The sequence below is a fragment of the Denticeps clupeoides genome, chromosome 12 (assembly GCF_900700375.1).
Source record: "Denticeps clupeoides chromosome 12, fDenClu1.1, whole genome shotgun sequence".
Taxonomy (NCBI): domain Eukaryota; kingdom Metazoa; phylum Chordata; class Actinopteri; order Clupeiformes; family Denticipitidae; genus Denticeps; species Denticeps clupeoides.
In genome coordinates, this window is record NC_041718.1 from 19,289,027 (window position 1) to 19,307,676 (window position 18,650).

Here is an 18,650-nt window from a genome sequence, read left to right on the forward strand (position 1 = left end):
AGAACGGCTGTTTTTTTTAGAATTGTATTAGACAGGAAAGCAGAAAATTATATTTGTCTATAATTAGAATGTAAATATAATAATGTGCACAGCGACAGATATAGTAAAATGACCAATTTTGATGGTGCTTCGATTGTTATCGTAATGGAGCATTTTTATTCAAGATAATCAGCGATTTAGGCTTAATTATTAATGAAATTGTTGTTACCTCGGCTCGGTACTTTTCCACGATGATAGTGAAACGGTTAAGAAATTAGAACGTATGAAAGGTATCAGTTTTCATAGCACATTAATCACTGCAGTAATTAACCAATTTTTGTCGGGTGCTTATCTTTGTTTTGCAGTGAAACAGAGAACAAAGGATGAAGGAAATAAACGGATCACATCTTTGTTGCGTTGACAATATCTGGTCCCTTAACGGAAGTGTATTTGAACTTGTCGCCGCAGTTTATGCGCCCATCACTTCATGTACAGGCTTTTTTTTGGCAGTTGCCTCCATCACATGACCAATTGGGATTGGTTTAACATTCCAGGGGTTATTCCAACTGCTGTTGCTGCAAGAGGAGGAATTTCATTGACATTTGGTGATTGCTGCAGCCGTAATAGCCGGTTTCAGAGCAGCGGCCGGCGATCAGTATGGTTAAACGGACACTCAAATCTGGAAAACAAGGCTCCCTCCCCCTAATCCCACCTTCCGCACGGATGAAAGGGAATTTTAAAGCAGCATGGATATGGAGCTGCAGCTTTTCCTAGGTGATGTAATCCATTAGCCTGGCATGGCTTAGAATAACGTTGGCGAGAAAAGCTGAGAGAAGCGTCTTCAAAGGACTTAATTTTGTTTCTTCTCACATTCCTCTAAAGCTGCGTTACCCGTTTAATTGAAAACCTGGAACATTGTCTTTTGGGGGCTTAAGATAAGAGCTCCTTTCTTCTGAGTTTTATTCCAAGTTATTTAATTAGCTCTCCCTCCTTTGCGCGGTGGAATGAAAAGGTAGGAGGGGCCTGTGGCAGAGCAGCATGTGGCTCCAGATGCTCCTCGTCGTCGCTTGTGACGATGCACGATGACTTGGCCACGTCCGGTCACGGCTCACGAGGCGACGAGGAGCGTTAAAGCTTCATTATCCCATCCCAGGCACCTTCCCACCGCATTTACTCGCACATGCAAAGCACACATGCTAACAGATGTGTTCCGCTGAACTGCAGCAATCAAGAACCTTTTTTTTTTTTTAATCGTCCTCCAGAAGCTGCTGTTTTATGCAGGAGCTATGAAATACAGCAGAATCTGAAGACACACTATTTAGTACCCTAAAACATTTTTAAGTCTAAGCACAAAATGAATACTGTGCAAAGTGTACACTATATATGGTGAAATATTGCAGAATGCATGCACTGGACACCACGTGGCCTTAAATATTCCAGTATAACCACAACAACAAAAGACAATGGCGGGCAGTGGATATATGGAAGCTCCAAGGCAATATTTCGCATTTTTCCAACAGGTGCTAAGATAAAAAACAGAATTCTACTGTTTATTTGCACAAAAGTGTATTAGGTGCTGCACAGTATGCAATGTTGGACTCGCTGTGCAAAATTGCATACAAAATATGTGTATTTAGGGAAAGGGAGCTATAGTATCCCACATGACTACATTTGGAGGTGTTCTTATGCATAATGTAAATTATATGTGTTGCACATTCACATTCTATCTACTGTAATCTGTAAACCAAAGAAATGCATTATCTAAGATGTCTATATTTTAAACAGGAATTTTTCTAAAAAGCAGCAGATGCACAAATTTGAAGATGCAGATTGCAGACATCAGAATTATTTGAATTATTAAAAATAATTCACAAACAACATCATGGCTTTCATTTTAGAGCCTCACGCCCACTTGCACATGATAATCATCTCTCTGTGGGATATTAGCAGGGATGATACCTGTAGGCTGGTCTTAAATAAATGTGCTTTTTCGTTCAAATGAAAATGGCAGCTAATGTTAATATTTAATCCCTTCAAATTAGAATGACAAAATTACGTCAGTCCAAACACAGGGTGGCACTTAACAGTGCAGTCTAATAATGAATGACTGATGATAAAATTAACATTTTTATCTGGCCTGATCTGTGTATTAGATAATAAAAAAAAACAAAAAAAAAGACACAGTGTACGTGTCTTCCAGTGAAAGACAGGCCGGCGAGGAGAGCCACTCTCCATATGCCGCTTTACCTACAGACTGACATCAGCGTGTGATGTAACGTCACCGCGGGAATGCAGGAGGGATCCCGCCGCCATCCTACAGCTGCTTGGTCACGTTGATCCGAAACGCTGCTGTAATGAAGCTGCAGATGGGCCGGCCTGCATGAGTGAGCCGTGCCTCTAATGAAGCCGACTGGGACGCATTACCTGGCCGATTGATGTGGGCGTGGCTGGCATGCTGCTTGGGATGTAGGTTGCGTGGGGCGTCAAGTGCTTGCTTCTGAGCACCAAATTCATTTTGTGGCACCAAATGATTTATATAATGACAAAATCAATTTACATACTGCTACATTTAGTCCACAAAAGCAAGAAGTTCTATTTTCTTCACAGAAATCATTTAGACTTGTCCAGAGCGACTTACAACGTGATTTCATGTTACAATCGATGAAACAATCAGTTCTGGTTCATGAATACAATCATTTTATTCACCCAGTTGTAGTTTTTCTTACATTAATCAGACTATAAGAAAGTAACACGTTAGTCTAAGTATCCTCTAAAGAGGAAGTTCTTAAGCAAAAACTGCTGTTCTGATCTTGTGGGGAAGTTCATTCCACCACCAAGACAGAGAAGAGTCGAGATGAATGTCTTCCTCGTACCTTCAGCGGTGGAGGGACCAGACGAGGAGGACTGGAGGTGCTCTGATGGTAGGATGGTGCTGCCCCATGCTTGACCGACAGGAGGTTTGTGCACACAATGGATTTTGCCAGTAACAAAATTGAAACTTTTGTCAAGGACAAAAGGACATTTTCTTCACAATTGGTCATCAAAACTATTTTTCGATGGTGTTTCCCAGTTGTGTGCATGTGTGTGGTGGCAGGAAGTGGTAGTAGCCTAGTGGGTAACACACTCGCCTATGAACCAGAAGACCCAGGCTCAAATCCCACTTACTACCATTGTGTCCCTGAGCAAGACACTTAACCCTGAGTGTCTCCAGGAGGGGACTGTCCCTGTAACTACTGATTATAAGTCGCTCTGGATAAGGGCGTCTGGTAAGTGCTGTTAATGTAAAATGTAAATGTGTGTGTACGGCTACAGGCCGTACACATCTGGGTGACACAGTGCAAGGAAAACTGAGACTCTGTCACGTTATGTCACGTCATGGCCGCAACAAATCTACACGGCTGCAAAATGTCCTCCAATTCAGGCCCAAATGACCAGACCGTTCGGCTTCATTTACTATTAAATTCTCATTGGCTGCGCTCTGCATGGCGCCGTGCGCTGACCCGGGATCAGTTATCCAGCACGGAGCGTCGCGGAGATGCAGAAACCGGCCAAGCTGCGCGGCACACACTGCCACATAACCGAGGACCGAATCATTTTCTCTATCTACGGCATCAAACCCCGTGTAGCGACGGCTTTCCTTCCTTCGCTCTGCACGGGATGATTTATACCTGTATGAACACGATTTAAAAGGCCCAACAACGCCTGCAGACAGCAGAGTGACACGCTGCTTAGTGCCATTATTTGCCCCGCTTATTTGGGTTGCGACGCGTGTCCCCCGCCGCCGCGCGACACGCCGTCATTTTCTTTGTCATTCTGCGCGGAGATGAATAGGCCGGACGCCGGCGGATGGAGATGGCCGCCATCTGCTCCATGCGTTGTGTTTGATCACGGGAGCTGCAGGCTGGTCAGGAGATCGCTGGAGCATCTGCTCACCTGGAGTGCCACATTGTGCTCCCCTCCGCTCCCCACAAAGGCCGCCTCCCACTCTGGATCCCCGGGCTCTTTTGTTGTGGCCGCGCTAATGATGGCCTCGGCGGTGTGGGCTGAGGCCGGAACGGCGTCTCTTGACCCTCCGCACATCTCAGCCGAGGACTTGCGCGGTGCTAATTAAGAAGGAATCCGGGTTCTCGGCGGACTCTTATTAAATTATGAACCTAGAGCTTCATTCCCTCAGCCCAGTCTGGGCTTGTGGTAAAAAAAATAAAAATTAAATGTATAAATGAAACACCGGGTCTTAGTCGTTTCTTATTAGACGTGCAATTTACATGCCACCGTACGTCTTCTCATTATTCATTTGAACTAATTAGCTCATGGCCAGTTCGGTTTCAGAGGACTGAAAAGTGAAAGTGAGGTGATTGTCATTATGAAACCCCCAGAAGGGGGCAGTGGTGGCCTAGCGGTTAAGGAAGTGGCCCCGTAACCAGAAGGTTGCCGGTTCAAATCCTGATCCGCCAAGGTGCCACCGAGCAAAGCACCGTCCCCACACACTGCTCCCCGGGCACCTGTCATGGCCGCCCACCGCTCACCAAGCGTGATGGGATAAATGCAGAGGACAAATTGCACTGTGTGCACCATGTGCTGTGCTGCTGTGTATCACATGTGACAATCACTTCACTTCAGAAGATCCAGTTCTCTCTCCAGAATAACTCTGTATGGCTGAGGGCAAGTGGTGTAGGATTTTTTTCTACGGTCGGGCGTAAATTGAGATTTCGTGTACTGGTGCGAGCCCCCACACTCACGTTCACATTCGCTCATGGGTCACGGGGAAAAAAAAGACCATTACCGTCTGCGGCAGGACCTTTTTATTTACAGCAGCGACCCAGATGGACAGGCTGTCCTGACAGTCGTTCAGATTCTGCTCATTTGGAGGAATAAATCTATATTTCTGTTTGGAGCGGGAAGTCAAATGTCTTGTGTTTGTCATGCTTTCCTCTTTAATGTCAGTTTTTTTATAGATCTGTACGTTCTGAAATAAAGATATGCTTGCCTGAAGCCAGTATAAAAGATATACAGTGAAGATCTCCATTACAAAATGGGATTGGTCCAGGGCTAGGCTTGATGCATGAACTGGAAACTGACCCTAAAACTTCTGTCTTCTGTCTTTAGCTGACATTTCTTAGTTTTAATCCACTGCAAGTTGTAAAGTTTATTGTATTTATGGCATTTAGCCAACTTTAACTTTAACACTCAATGAGCCATTTGGACCCATTTTCCACAAAAGAGAAAGCTCGGGGAGCCACAAATTCTTTTTGCCGTCATATGAATATAATAATGCATATATTATTATTATTATTTCTATCACAAATACACGCTGATGACGGGTCAACGGTTTAATCACCCAGACAAGTGTAAAAACCCAGCCGGACGTGTTCGGGGAAGAGAGGAGATCTGGTCACCCTGACTCTACACAAATCACATCAACAGCTAAAAACATAATACACTTAAATAGTTATTTATTATCCAAAGCCACTGGAAGTAAGGATGAAAGCGCTGCTGACCCCTGACCCCTGTCCTGGATCAACTTAGTGTGACACCAAGGCAGTTCTGGGCTAGCCAGGTGCTGGCAGTCACGTACACACAAAGGTGTCCTGCTTATTTGGCACGGGTGATTAAAACCCACTAAATGCTGGTTTTCTGCTGACGTTATGTTGCACTTTTCTTCTGTTTTTTTTTTTTTTTTTTTGTATTTTAGCCATGGCGCCTCTATTTGTTTCAGTTTTTAAATCCACTTTCCTTTTCGAACGTCGAGTGTTTGCACCTCCTCCGTTACACCCCATGGCATGACACTCAGGGTGTCAAAAAAAAAAAAAAAAAAAGTGAAGTGAAGTGATTGTCACATGTGATACACAGCAGCACAGCACATGGTGCACACAGTGAAATTTGTCCTCTGCATTTAACCCATCACCCTGAGTGAGCAGTGGGCGGCCATGACAGGCGCCCGGGGAGCAGTGTGTGGGGACAGTACTTTGCTCAGTGGCACCTCAGTGGCACCTTGGCGGATCGGGATTCGAACCGGCAACCTTCTGATTACGGGGCCGCTTCCTTAACCGCTAGGCCACCACTGCCCCACCAGAAGAACATCAGAAAATAACAGTATTTGGATAAAATGCAGTGCAACCACCAATGAAAATGACACATCCTGGAATTCTTTGTGTTATTCTGCTACTTGTAACAAAATCCTCCACTAATTTATACATAGTTTTACAGCCTGTTAACTGACAATACCTGTTCAGAATAAGAAGTCTAGCTCCTATTTCGTTATCAAAGAATGGCTGACATATTCTAACATTATAATCATCTCTCTTTCCAAATAGACTAAATGATTTTATTACATTTTGTATCAAATCTTTTGTTCCACAACTCTAAGCAATTAATAACAAGTAGTACATGCACAGATCTCTCTGGGAACCAAAACCCCACCAAACACAAGTCTCAATTCAAACAAGTTCACAGGCGACGCCTGGTAAGAACGCGTACCAAACCAAAACAGGTGTCCAAACCAAAACGCTATCACATGATTTGAGAACTCTGAATTACGGGTAAATTTCAATTCCGTCTGCTTCCTGTATTTACTTTTGTTGTTCCCACGTCGATGCTTCTGACCAATCAGCTGAGAGAAAGTTCTTGTGTGATTTGAAGCTACGCGTTTTGGTTTGCTTGGATTTTTCCCGCCATGCAAGGGAACCACCCCAAGAGGATTCGGACCAAAGCATTTACATTTACAGCATTAACCAGACGCCCTTATCCAAAGTGACTTACAATCAGTAGTTACAGGGACAGTCCCCCTCTGGAGACACTCAGGGTTAAGTGTCCTGCTCAGGGACACAATGGTAGTCAGTGGGATTTGAACCTGGGTCTTCTGATTCATAGGCGAGGCCACTAGGCTACTTCCACTACCAAGCAAACGTACTAAGGTGTGAAAGGTGTGGGCTGTTGCAAGAACCTCGGAACGTTTGGTCGCACTGCCCTCCCGCATGCAGCAGAAACCAACATTATTAATTATAACAACACCCCAGAGAGCTCAACTGACGCGCGTTTATTGTAATGAGGCGCTGATGTCGGAGTTAATGCAGCCTTTTAAAAGCCTGAGTGAAATAGTGACCTTGTCACCTCATTTGACCCCCGGTCCCTCCGTCCCACTCATTAGGACTCCATGCCACCGCCGCCGCAGGCTGCCACTTAATGAGGCTCTAATGGGAGTTTCTCAGGTGAGAACCGCACTTCCAGGGACTAATGGTCTGGGGAAGACTTCGTCTCTTTATTCCTCCGGTTCTTGTTCTGTAGACGGCTTATCTGTCAGGGATCAGTTGACTTTTTGTGATGCAGCCTCAGCTGCAGTGACACGTGACGACGGGAGCTGGAACCTTCTCGCTCCTCTCCAGCTTTGCAGGCTTTACTGACGAGTGGGAAGCTTTGGCTTCGCTTAAAGGACGAAAGCTGCTTTGAATTGGGACCGATCTGGTGGCAGAAAACCCCACAACGTAATCAGGGGTGTGTGAGAAGCTCTGTTCGTGGTCCAGGCTGCGTTTTGGTGGGGGTGGGGAGGGATTTACGCATAAATTTGAGACTGTGAGAATTTTTTTGGTTAATTGGCAGAATGGAAGCGGTGCATTGTGGGAGAGCTCCTTGTGTCGGGCTGTGCCTGCAGCGTGGCTCTCCGAGAGAAGAGATCAAAGCGCTGAAATCCGGGGCGCTCGCGCAGCCCGTGGATAAAAGACTCGTCTCTTCTCTCCTCTCTTCTCTTTTTTTTTTTGAAGCTCTTCTCTTGACCTACATGTTGCAGCTGAAAGGCCTCGTCGTTCCGCCCACCATTTGAATGTTCCTGCATCGGAACGTTCTGCGAACAGGTGGCGGTGCGAGTGCGGTGGCAGTGATGGATTGTTTCCTGCTCGGGGTCACGCAGGAGTTGAACGAAGCCATGTGGCTCGGCATCGATTCATATCTGATGCCCGGCCTGCCCCTTCCATTCCAATCCTGCTCCTATCGATCGGTGCGGCAGGACGGGCCGGCGGGTCGATAAAACCGGAGTGGAAACAGGTGACGGTTTTCCTCTGCTGCCGCTGTTTTGAAGCTGGGGATCAGGGGGCGTGGCCGGACGCGCTTGGCGAGTCCGGAAGGGACTTGTGCTGTTATTAGGGGAACACCGCAGTCGATGGCAGCTGCCGACGAATACAGACGAAGTGGCGCTGAAGCACCCAGAGGGACGTTGATGGACTTTCCTTCGCTCACAGCTTTATTCATTTCTTCTTTTCTCTTCTGTCCTTGATTTTAGGGGAGGACAACATGGCCAAAAAATGATATCGAGGAAGTTTGCATCCAAACTCCAAACTAACAGTTTACTTGTGGGTTAAACGTCGCCTGTCTTCTGATCACCAGCCACCCGACTGTCAGGACTGACTGCAGCTGTGCTTATCACCGGTGGCCACTGACGGCGCATAAAGGCCGGACATTTCCGCCCCTTCGGGAGGGACGGCATTCTGTCACGACTACGGACTTACGGGGGAAGGAAGCGCAGAGGTCTGACATGCTGGGAAGGGGTTTTATTAATAAATAAACAATAAACACAAATAAAGACGGGCGCGGTGGCCGAAAACAATTTAACTTCAATAAAGAACCCCCCTCCATTCGCTTCTCGGCCTTTTGGCTAAGATCAAGTGTAGTTTCTGTTCTTTATTTAAGTTAAACTGTATTCGGCCACCGCGCCATTGTTTCTTTTGTGTTTATTGTTTGTTTATAAATAAAACCCCTTCCCGGCATGTCACACCTCTGCGCTTCCTTTCCCCATAAGTCCGTAGTCGTGACACCGACTTGTTGGTTCTGACAGCTCTAATATTTCCTTATTTCATTACAGAATCTCTATCATTCCTCTGATAAACTGGTCATATGCCAAATGATGTTACCGATAATTTGTTAGGGAAAATGTTCAGAATAAATTGATCAGCAACGACAATTTTAATTTTAATAAGACTGAAAGTGAAAAATAAATTGAGCGCAGAGTCTCTTTTTTACACTATGCACTGGCAAAAGGAGTCATGCTTAATTAAACTCAGATTTATTGACAGTGAAAACCTCCTTATTGTAATAAGAGAAGGAAACAGAAGAGGACAGGACGTCTGCCGGGGACCCTGAGGTCGTCTTTATTATTATAAGAGTTTTAATGAGGCGTTGGGACCTCGAGTCTTGGTCCATAATTCATGAAGCAGTAATGAACCCGCTGATTAACGCTAGATAATGATAATTTACTGAGATTTTTGACGGTTTCTTCCCCCAGCTGTACATCCAGACCACCACCCTGACCATTTCGGTGAGCCTCAGCGCGTCTGTGTCCCTCGGCCTGCTCTACATGCCGAAGGTCTACGTGGTGCTCTTCCACCCGGAGCAGAACGTGCCCAAGCGCACCCGCAGTCTGAAGGCCGTCGTCACTGCGGCGACCATGCCCAACAAGTTCAACCCCAAGGCGGGCCTGCGGCCCAACGGGGAGGCCAAGAGCGAGCTGTGTGAGAGCCCGGAGACGCAGAGTAAGAGCCTTACCACAGTTCCAACACACAGCACTTAAATACGGAAACTCCATCGCACTCCACCTGCAAATTTAACATGTAGACGGGTGTGGACCCTGTTATCCAGGGTTTAAAAGTGATTGTTTTTGTCATTGGGCCACACAGCACATGGGGCACACAACAAAATGTGTCATCTGCTTCGAAACCATCGGCGTTAGTAAGCAGTGGGCAGCTATGAAAGGCGCCCCGGGATCAGTGGGTGGGGACAATACCTTGATCAAGGGGACCTCAGTGGCACCTTGGTGGTTCAGGATTTGAACCCGCAACCTTTCGAGTGGGTCCTCCGCTCACTGAGGAATTAAGACGGCTTCCTTACGCCCTAGGCCACTACTTAGTGTTCATGTTCAGCGATTACAGGTAAATGCTACTAACATGATATCTGGGTATGATGATTTTGGATGACGTGTTGGTGTATGAATGTGGGTGTAGGTATCAGTAATGGAGTGCTACTACTCTCCATTAAATATATACAGTACAGACCAAACGTTTGGACACGCCTTCTCATTCAATGTGTTTTCTTTATTTTCAGGACCAATTATGTTGGTAGATTCTCACTGAAGGCATCAAAACTATGAATGAACACATGTGGAGTTATGTACTTAATAAAAGTGGAGACCTGGCCTCCACAGTCACCGGACCTGAACCCAGTCCAGATGGTTTGGGGTGAGCTGGACCAACAAGTGGTAAACACCTCTGGGAACTCCTTCAAGACTGTTGAAGCATTTCAGGTGACGACCTCTTGAAGCTCATCGAGAGAACGCCAAGAGTGTGCAAAGCAGTAATCAGGTTTTCAGTACAGAACTCCACATGTGTTCATTCATAGATGCCTTCAACGTAAATGGTCCTGAAAATAAAGAAAACACATTGCATAATAAGGTATAAGGCCTGTAGTGTATATACACAGACAAATGTATACATCTGTGTGTAGATTTCTTTGAAATGTATGTAGGCATCTCTAATGTGAGTGTAGATATTGGTGATGGTGTTGCTGTCAGTGATGTGGGTGTGGGTGGTGTAGGTGGAGACCGGAGCCCATGATGGATGTGCGGGTGTAGGTATTGATGATAAGAAGGTATTGTGTGTGGATGTAGGTGTAGATATCTCGATCGGAGCGTGTCGGAGTGGCCCGTGCCTCCCGGCCGCTGCTGCAGTGCTCCGTCTGGCCGGAGTTTGTTTATTTGCGCGCTACGCCCGCGGCAGCGTCGCTCGGCGCTGCATCATCCCCGACTCTCGCTGCCATTATTACCCTGTTGCAGTCATTATTTATGAGACGCCCGCGCTCTTATTTTCCACCTCAGTGGCTCCGGAAAATTAGCTGCCCTCTTCCCTCCAACACGGGAAATTGGAGTCAATTTTGTAAATCAGGCGCGAGCGCTAAGCGTCGCTCCATCGCTTCAGGGCCTCCGCGGCGCGGAGGAACGCTGGGAACCTCTGAAGCCCCTCGGAGCCCAGCCGAGGACGCAAAGTGCCAGGCCGGCCGCTGCGGCACCGGTGTCGAGAGTCGTTTCCCGGCAAAATCGTCCCTAATGGCCTGTTTAAACGTTTGGCTAATGCGAAACGTGAAAAAAATATTCACGATGAATACACATTTTTTTAAAACCCCGTTGGTTGAGCTCCACACACTCTGCATGATGGAGGAGGAAATGAGTGTCTCTTGGCGGCGCCACTTCAGCTGTCCTCGGCTTTAATAGCGGTAAACATTCGTATCTCGCTGCCACAGGCTCCGTGCGGAGCCAGCAAATGAAGATGCTGCTGCCGGTTCCTGGGCGGTTCTGCGCCCTGACCTTCCAGGAACGCAGTACCTCCATCCGCGGAGGAAGATGAAGACGTCAGTGTTTGTAGTTTTACTCAGATGAATCTGGGAACTCGGAGCTGAAGGCACGAGGAACCTTCTCGCGTCTGGAAGATCACCAGAACTATCAGGAGGGCATCTTCTGCCCAGACATCTCCTTCCGATTTGACACGCCTGAGAGGGAGGGGGGCTTTAATGAAGCCCACCGTGGCGGCGGGTCGGACGCCGGCGGATCCCCGCCGAACACGGCGCATGAATATGTAAATCGGGTTCATTTGTCACAGCTACAGGGGACACGGAGCTCGGAGGGAAAATAACATTTCTCGCTCCCCAAAATACATCTGTCAGATGCAGCGTGGCGGCCGGGGCCACTGCAGGACTTGTCCTGGTTACCTGCCGTGCTCAAAAGTCCCAGATTCTCTTTAACTAAAGTTGTTCTGGCGCGACGAAGCGGCCGAATTCCAGACACTGACCGGCCACTCGGCCAATCAGAGCGATGAAGCTAGAACGCTAATCACTCACCTCACTGTTGTCACATTAAGGTGACAGAGGGGCGGGAACAGGAGTCGGAATGTTGTTCCAAACTGTGATGTGTGGGCGTGGCCAGTTGGAGAATTTTAGGAACCCAATTCAGAGGTGAAAGGTCACCAGTTTGGTTTCTTAAAGTCCTTTTCCAGTGACACGGAGCCTCCTCAAATAAAATTATTAACTGGGTTGGTATTAGCCAGGTAGCACACTCACCTATGAAGCAGAAGACCCAGGTTGTGAAAGTGATTGTCACTTGTGATACACAGCAGCACAGCACACGGTGCACACAGTGACATTTGTCCTCTGCATTTAACCCATCACCCTGAGTGAGCAGTGGGCAGCAATGACAGGTGCCCGGGGAGCAGTGGGTGGGGACGGTGCTTTGCTCAGTGGCACTCAGTGGCGGTCCGGTATTCGAACTGGCAACCTTCGGATTACAGGGCCGCTTCCTTAACCGCTAGGCCACCACTGCCCCAAACCCCACTTACTACCATTCTGTCCCTGAGCAAGACATTGAACCCTGAGTGTCTCCAGGGGGGACACTGTCCCTGTCACTACTGTTTGTAAGCGGCTCTGGATAAGGGCGTCTGGTAAATACCATAAGTGTATTAATGCAAAATTATCTAAGATTTCACACAGACATAATAAAAACATTATAAAACGTGCAATTCCATTAGCGTGCCGCTACACATGGATGCAAGAACAGGAAGTAAAATAAAGATTTTTAGAGCTTCTGCTGGACGTCTCAGGGGAACTCACATCCTTTTCAGGTGGTTCCCCGTAATTTTACTGTAGATCCTCCTGTTTTGGTGTTCCTGCAGAGCATGGTGGTATAAGACACACTGATGGAAAATGCCACTTAGTACTAGTACTGATGCAGCCTGGGTAATTCTGATCCGCAAGGTGCTCTTACTACGTGTGAAGTAAGACTACGTTGGCGTGCGGTGTTTATTCACAGCGTAAGAAAAATGTAGAACTTTGTAAATGAGATTCTCTCTTGTCTTTTCTCTCGCAGGCACCAAACAGACCTACATCAGTTACAGCAATCATGCACTCTAGAGAGAGAGACGGGGAGAGGGGGGACGCCGGGTTCACTCCGCCGAGAGCAGCACTTCTGACCAAATGGCGACGGATGGATCCGGGAAATACAGAAAGGATTGAGAATCTCTCTGAGACATAAGAGCAGGGGACCGCAGCAGGCAGGACTCTCCTCAGGTGGTCCAAGCAGCGAGGACTGTGGCAGTCAGAACTGTGTGTGTGTGTGTGTGTGTGTGTGTGTGTGTGTGTGCATGCACGAGGGTGACGGTGGAGAGAGAAAGACTCCTTTCCTCTGCAACGTCGTCGTTTATCTCTCCCTTTTCAGTGTCTTGCTTTCCACTCCAGGGTCTCTTCAGGTCTGTGCTTTGTTTGTGCTCCGCTGATTGACCAATCAGCAGTAACCTTTGAACCGATGTGGCGAGAGGGGCGGGGATTCAGGGTTTGTCGTGAACTTCTGGGCTCCGGTTGTAATTTGATGATTTGACGGGAGGTGGGTCAATGTTTACAGATGTTAAGCATGTTAGTTTGGACATCCCTGTGTTGTGTTGTTGAATTCTTAAAAACTACTATAAAAAAACGGAATGCTTACAAAAAAAAAGTCGCTGTTCCATTACGGTTTGACTATTTGGTCTCTTGCCCACCGTTGATGAAAAGAATCTGGTCTTGGTTTTATCATTTATGATTTTATCGATTTTCAGTGACCCCCCCCCTCACATCTGCGAAGCTTTCACTGCCTGACGTGTCCGACTCATCGTCATCTCATCTCAGTTCAGAGCGTCGCTGACCCCTGACCCCTGACCCCAGCGGCTCTGGACCACAGCTGGACTCAGCTTCCAGACTCACCAGCAACAAACTGAAAAAAGAACGATGATTCTATTCATTATAAAAATAGCACGACCTGCCCTGCTCATCCGATCAACACCAAGACAGCATGAGGCATCAGACATCATGTGACCACTGACATCACAGTTTTCGCTGTGTGTGATGTAATTTTAAAGCTTCTGTTTCTTTCTTTTGACTTTTTTTTACCTCATTATTTTCAAGGTATCTGTGTTGCAGAACTAAATATGTCCGTGCTGACCTGAACTAAATGAGCAGATCGTGTATGTTACTCAATGGATTGGTGATGTTTGCGTTGTGTCCAAATTTGACAGAAGAAAAAAAAAACAAGAGAGAAATGAATAACGGAAAAAAATATGAACAGTGCCTGGGATCCTACGGTATGATGACGAACTGTATTTCATTGAAGAAAAAAAGAAATAAAATAAAGTATATGGAGCATGTTATGTTTTTATACCAGAATGTTTCTAATAAAATGTTTTGCAAACCAGCAGCATCGTCACTTCTGATCGAGTTCTGATTGGTTGTCACGTCCGTGCCGGCTCCACCCCGATGACACGCCTTGCCCCTCCCCTGAGTATGAGGGACATTGTCTGTGTCTGCGTGTCATGTCACCCGTATCCGCGGGTTTCTGGGTAGGTCCCAATTCTGTAGAGGGCACTTCCGGGATGAGGGTCCCGGGTCCCGTTTCCCTCCTACAGGGATCCTCCCAGGTGTGAGGAGCATCAGGTGTGGCTTCAGAGCGCGTAGACGACCTCACGGACTGAGAAGATCCCCATCCTTTTAGCACATGGTGTGGTGCATTATTTCTGCCTTTTTCCATATGGTATCTCCCTGCAGTAAACTGGTCATCCCCTGTTCCCCCCTCAGACGCGACATTGGTCTGTTTCTGTCTTCTGATTGGTTCGATTCTTCTGCACCAGTCTAGAAACAAACAAGTTGGACAGTACAAGAAGAATTAAACCCTTCGGTCTCAGCGTTCCACAGTATGGATGACTTTGATCATTCCCCAATGAAGCCTCAGCGGCATGGGTGACCCATTGCTGTCAGTGTGCGGGGCCTTACCACCCACAGTCTGAGGAAATGTTGAGCTGGTGAGATCTGTAATCGCTGTAGTCATCCAGATCGTGGTGACGTGCTGCATCTCCTGTGTAACTTGCTCTGTAATTGGAGGCGTGAGCGTGGATCCTTGTGAAATTGAAGACCGCTCCTCTTCTGCAGCGCTGTTCAGTTTCACATTGTCTGTATCAAATTGCTTTTAATTTCACTCTGCGGTGAACAAACAAAATAGCCGCATTAAAGACGCAATAAAAGGCCTGTTCGGGGATGAAAGCAGCAGAAATGAAAAGAAAAAAGAGATTCAAGCTTCCCGCCAGCCAACATCTCATCTTTTTAAAGACGGACTGGACGCTCTCATATTCTGAAACCGCTATTTGCATCCCAAGACGTCAAACAGATCATATTCCCGGTTATGAATCTCTTGAATAAGCCATTTCACCATGGATGCGCTGGCCTATAAATGAGAAATATGGGCACATGAGCACAGCAGTAACAGCTACTAATTGTCCATAAAACTCCTTTATTCATTTTCACATATTTCTAAATTTATTCTTACAGCCACCATATCTACATTTTACCACTGTCAACTTATTACAGTTGTAAATAAAAATTGTGTACAGTGTTTTTATTGTGTGTGTGTGTGTGTGTGTGTGTGTGGAAAACATCAAAGTAAAGATAGTTTTTTACATTGAACACAGGGGATTTTGTACATATTACAAAATCTCCTACATTTCTTAATTTTTCCTAACAAATAAACAGAAAGATGAGTACACACCTCCTGCAGTCATTCATTCGTGTGTGTGTGTGTGTGTGTGTGTGTGTGTTATTGGATGTGTTAGAGAGTCAGTTTAAATCCTGATGAAGTGAAGTGATTGTCATTGTGACAATGACAACAACAGCACAGCACACGGTGCACACAGTGAAATGTGTCCTCTGCATTTAACCCATCACCCTTGGTGTGCAGTGGGCAGTCATGACAGGCGCCCGGGGAGCAGTGTGTGGGGACGGTGCTTTGCTCAGTGGCCCCAATGTTTATCATGTATATCCTGCAATATGAGTAAAAATCACCATCACCATGTCACCATGTTACCATTTTAACATGAACCAGTGAGACCAGCTCTGGTTCTTCTGCAAAGTTGTGACGTTCAAAGAAGCCCTGAACAGAACCTCCATCCTGGACCTGAAGATCAGCAGCAAAAACAGAACACACATACAAGAAACATTCAAACTGAAACTGAACAAGAACATTTCAGCTGGAGTTCACCATTAACAATATTTTAATAGGTTTAGATATAAATAGAATATATTTCTATTTAAATAGAAAATATTTTATAATAACAAATTAAAATTGCCCGAGAAGCTGCCTGTAAATGCAATATCAATAAAGATTTATTTTTCCCCTCCCACACACACACACAGGCACGCCACCATTTCCTCCTGAGGAAATAGAGGGTTCCACCACCAGCCGTGATTACAGTCTGGGGACAACATGACCCGCCCGCTTGCTGGAGTAATTCCACCCATTCACGACACGGCAGCGCTGACCACTGGATCTCCATCTGAAATTATGTATATTTTCTTCTCCACAGCACCCCGTCTTACTGTAATTGCCAGTTATTACAGCACAATAGGAAGCCAACACCTGCAGCCCATAATAACCTCCTGAAGAGGCTGGGCCTGCATCGTGCGTTGCTAGGAGACGTGTTACACTCTGACTGTATAAAACAAGGCGTGGAAGTGGCGGCAGTTAAACGCCTGGTTAAGAGAGTTATTGGCGGTCTCGCGGAGAGAATAACGCGCATGTAGTGGACACATGGTCCCTTCCTCCTCAAAGGACGAAGAAAAGATAGAAACTCTGAGCTGCAGCATCAACGTGCGCAGGCAGCTGTCTCCGGTGAAAAATGGCCTGTCGCAGCGGTTGCGGTCAGAAGTGCAGGAGGAAGGGGGTCTCGTCTTATTCTCTTATTTCATGTTGGAATAATTGAGCCCCGGGGAGACTGGCGGGAAGTCAGGTGTGCCCGTGTGCGGGTCCCCCGGGGCCACAGACAAGGCGGTGGAGAAGTGGGGCAGCCTTACGAGGCTCCTACTGTATCTCATGCATAAATCTGCAAACAAGAGCTTCACATTTCCCAGGGAGTGAAAGTATGTAAAATCCTTTTCATAAATCGTCCTGAAGGCGTACCACAGTTTTCTTTAATACATGCTCAAATGTTTTGATAAACAATAACTTGTCATAATCGCCATAATCTCTTACACTCACTCACTAGCCGTTATTGATTATTCCTAAGCAGTCTGTCGGGACCCATCCAGGGACACTTGGTGCAGGGCATGGACCTCACACGCACCATTCAACTATTCACACACACACACAAAGACACACACATCTACAGACAATATCCTTTCCATCTTAGTCTAGCGCTGGTAGCACGCACAAGGTTGACCAGGCTTTTAAAAAGCAATACTTGTCGGGTAGTAGTCTAGTCCATTTTCCAGCAGTGATGTTACACGTGTAATCTTGTCCAGGTCCCAGCAGTGATGTTACACGTGTAATCTTGTCCAGAACCCAGCAGTGATGTTACATGTGTAATCATGTCCAGGTCCCAGCAGTGATGTTACACGTGTAATCATGTCCAGGTCCCAGCAGTGATGTTACACATGTAATCATGTCCAGGTCCCAGCAGTGATGTTACACTGCTGTGCCTGTAACATCAATGCTGGGACCTGGACAATATTACACATGTCACATCACTGCTGGGACCTGGACAAGATTATGCATGTAACATCACTGCTGGAAAATGGACTAGATTATGTGTGTAACATCACTGCTGGGACCTGGACAATATTACACATGTGACATCACTGCTGGGACCTGGACAAGATTATGCATGTAATATCACTGCTGGAAAATGGACTAGATTATGTGTGTAACATCACTGCTGGGACCTGGACAATATTACACATGTGACATCACTGCTGGGACCTGGACAAGATTATGCATGTAATATCACTGCTGGAAAATGGACTAGATTATGTGTGTAACATCACTGCTGGGACCTGGACAATATTACACATGTAACAATATTGCTGGGACGTGGACATGATTAGACGTGTAACATCACTGCTGGAAAGTGGACTTGTCCGGGTCCCAGCAGTGATGTTACTGGTGTAATCTTGTCCAGGTTCCATGTGGACAACAGCATTTCAGATAACGCTCCTGTGTGGGTGGCATTATGGGCATTTTTTTTGCAAGAGCATCCATGCTGCCCCGACATCAGGATTGCATACGATCTATGGCCACTACAAGGTAGTGTTGCATCGTATATTAAAATTCATCGGACTCATGAAAAAAAGCAGTAGATAATGAACCTGGCCTTTGTTTTAATTTGCACTCTTTTTTTGTTCAGCGTATGAGGTGGAAATGAAGGTTTCTGTAATCCTGTAAATCACCATGGCATGCATCACTCTCTCTTAATAATGTCTTATTAAATTGTTTCATTATTGTGGAAACTAAATTACTTTTGAGACGAGCGTGTGGGGTTTTTGTAAGGTTTACTTCTACATACCATTTAAGTTTTATTTAGTACTCGTGCACAAGCATTCCATTTCTAAAGAGGAGTGGAAATATTATAAATGTTTGGTGAAATTGTTCCTTCAGAACCTTCCTAACTGTCGTCAACTGCCCTGGCGCTGCAGTGTGGATTGTATTAAACAAGCCTTGATTTACATTCTTGGCAGAAAATATGAATTAAGGGCCTTTTTTCCGCTCGTTTGAACGCCGGTCGAGCTCCGTAATGAAGCGGGGGAAAACAAACCTGAACATGAAATGCCCCCACCCAGGCAATTACGCGTCCCACTCA

The 18,650-nt window shown here is 46.3% G+C and overlaps 1 protein-coding gene and 1 pseudogene across 2 annotated transcripts in view; both read left to right on the plus strand.

Moving 5' to 3' along the window:
* Positions 1-14,224, plus strand: part of LOC114800634 (metabotropic glutamate receptor 4-like) — a 133,315-nt gene extending 119,091 nt beyond the window's left edge. For both annotated transcript variants that reach the window (XM_028998273.1, XM_028998274.1), the window contains exons 10-12: positions 9,251-9,497; positions 12,872-13,071; positions 13,593-14,224. In XM_028998273.1, the coding sequence (XP_028854106.1) occupies positions 9,251-9,497; positions 12,872-12,915 (291 nt within the window). In that variant the 3' untranslated portion in view covers positions 12,916-13,071; positions 13,593-14,224. The remainder of the gene's footprint in view (positions 1-9,250; positions 9,498-12,871; positions 13,072-13,592) is intronic.
* On the plus strand, positions 8,604-8,728 carry LOC114801499 (uncharacterized; annotated as a pseudogene).
* Positions 14,225-18,650: the final 4,426 nt, after the last annotated feature.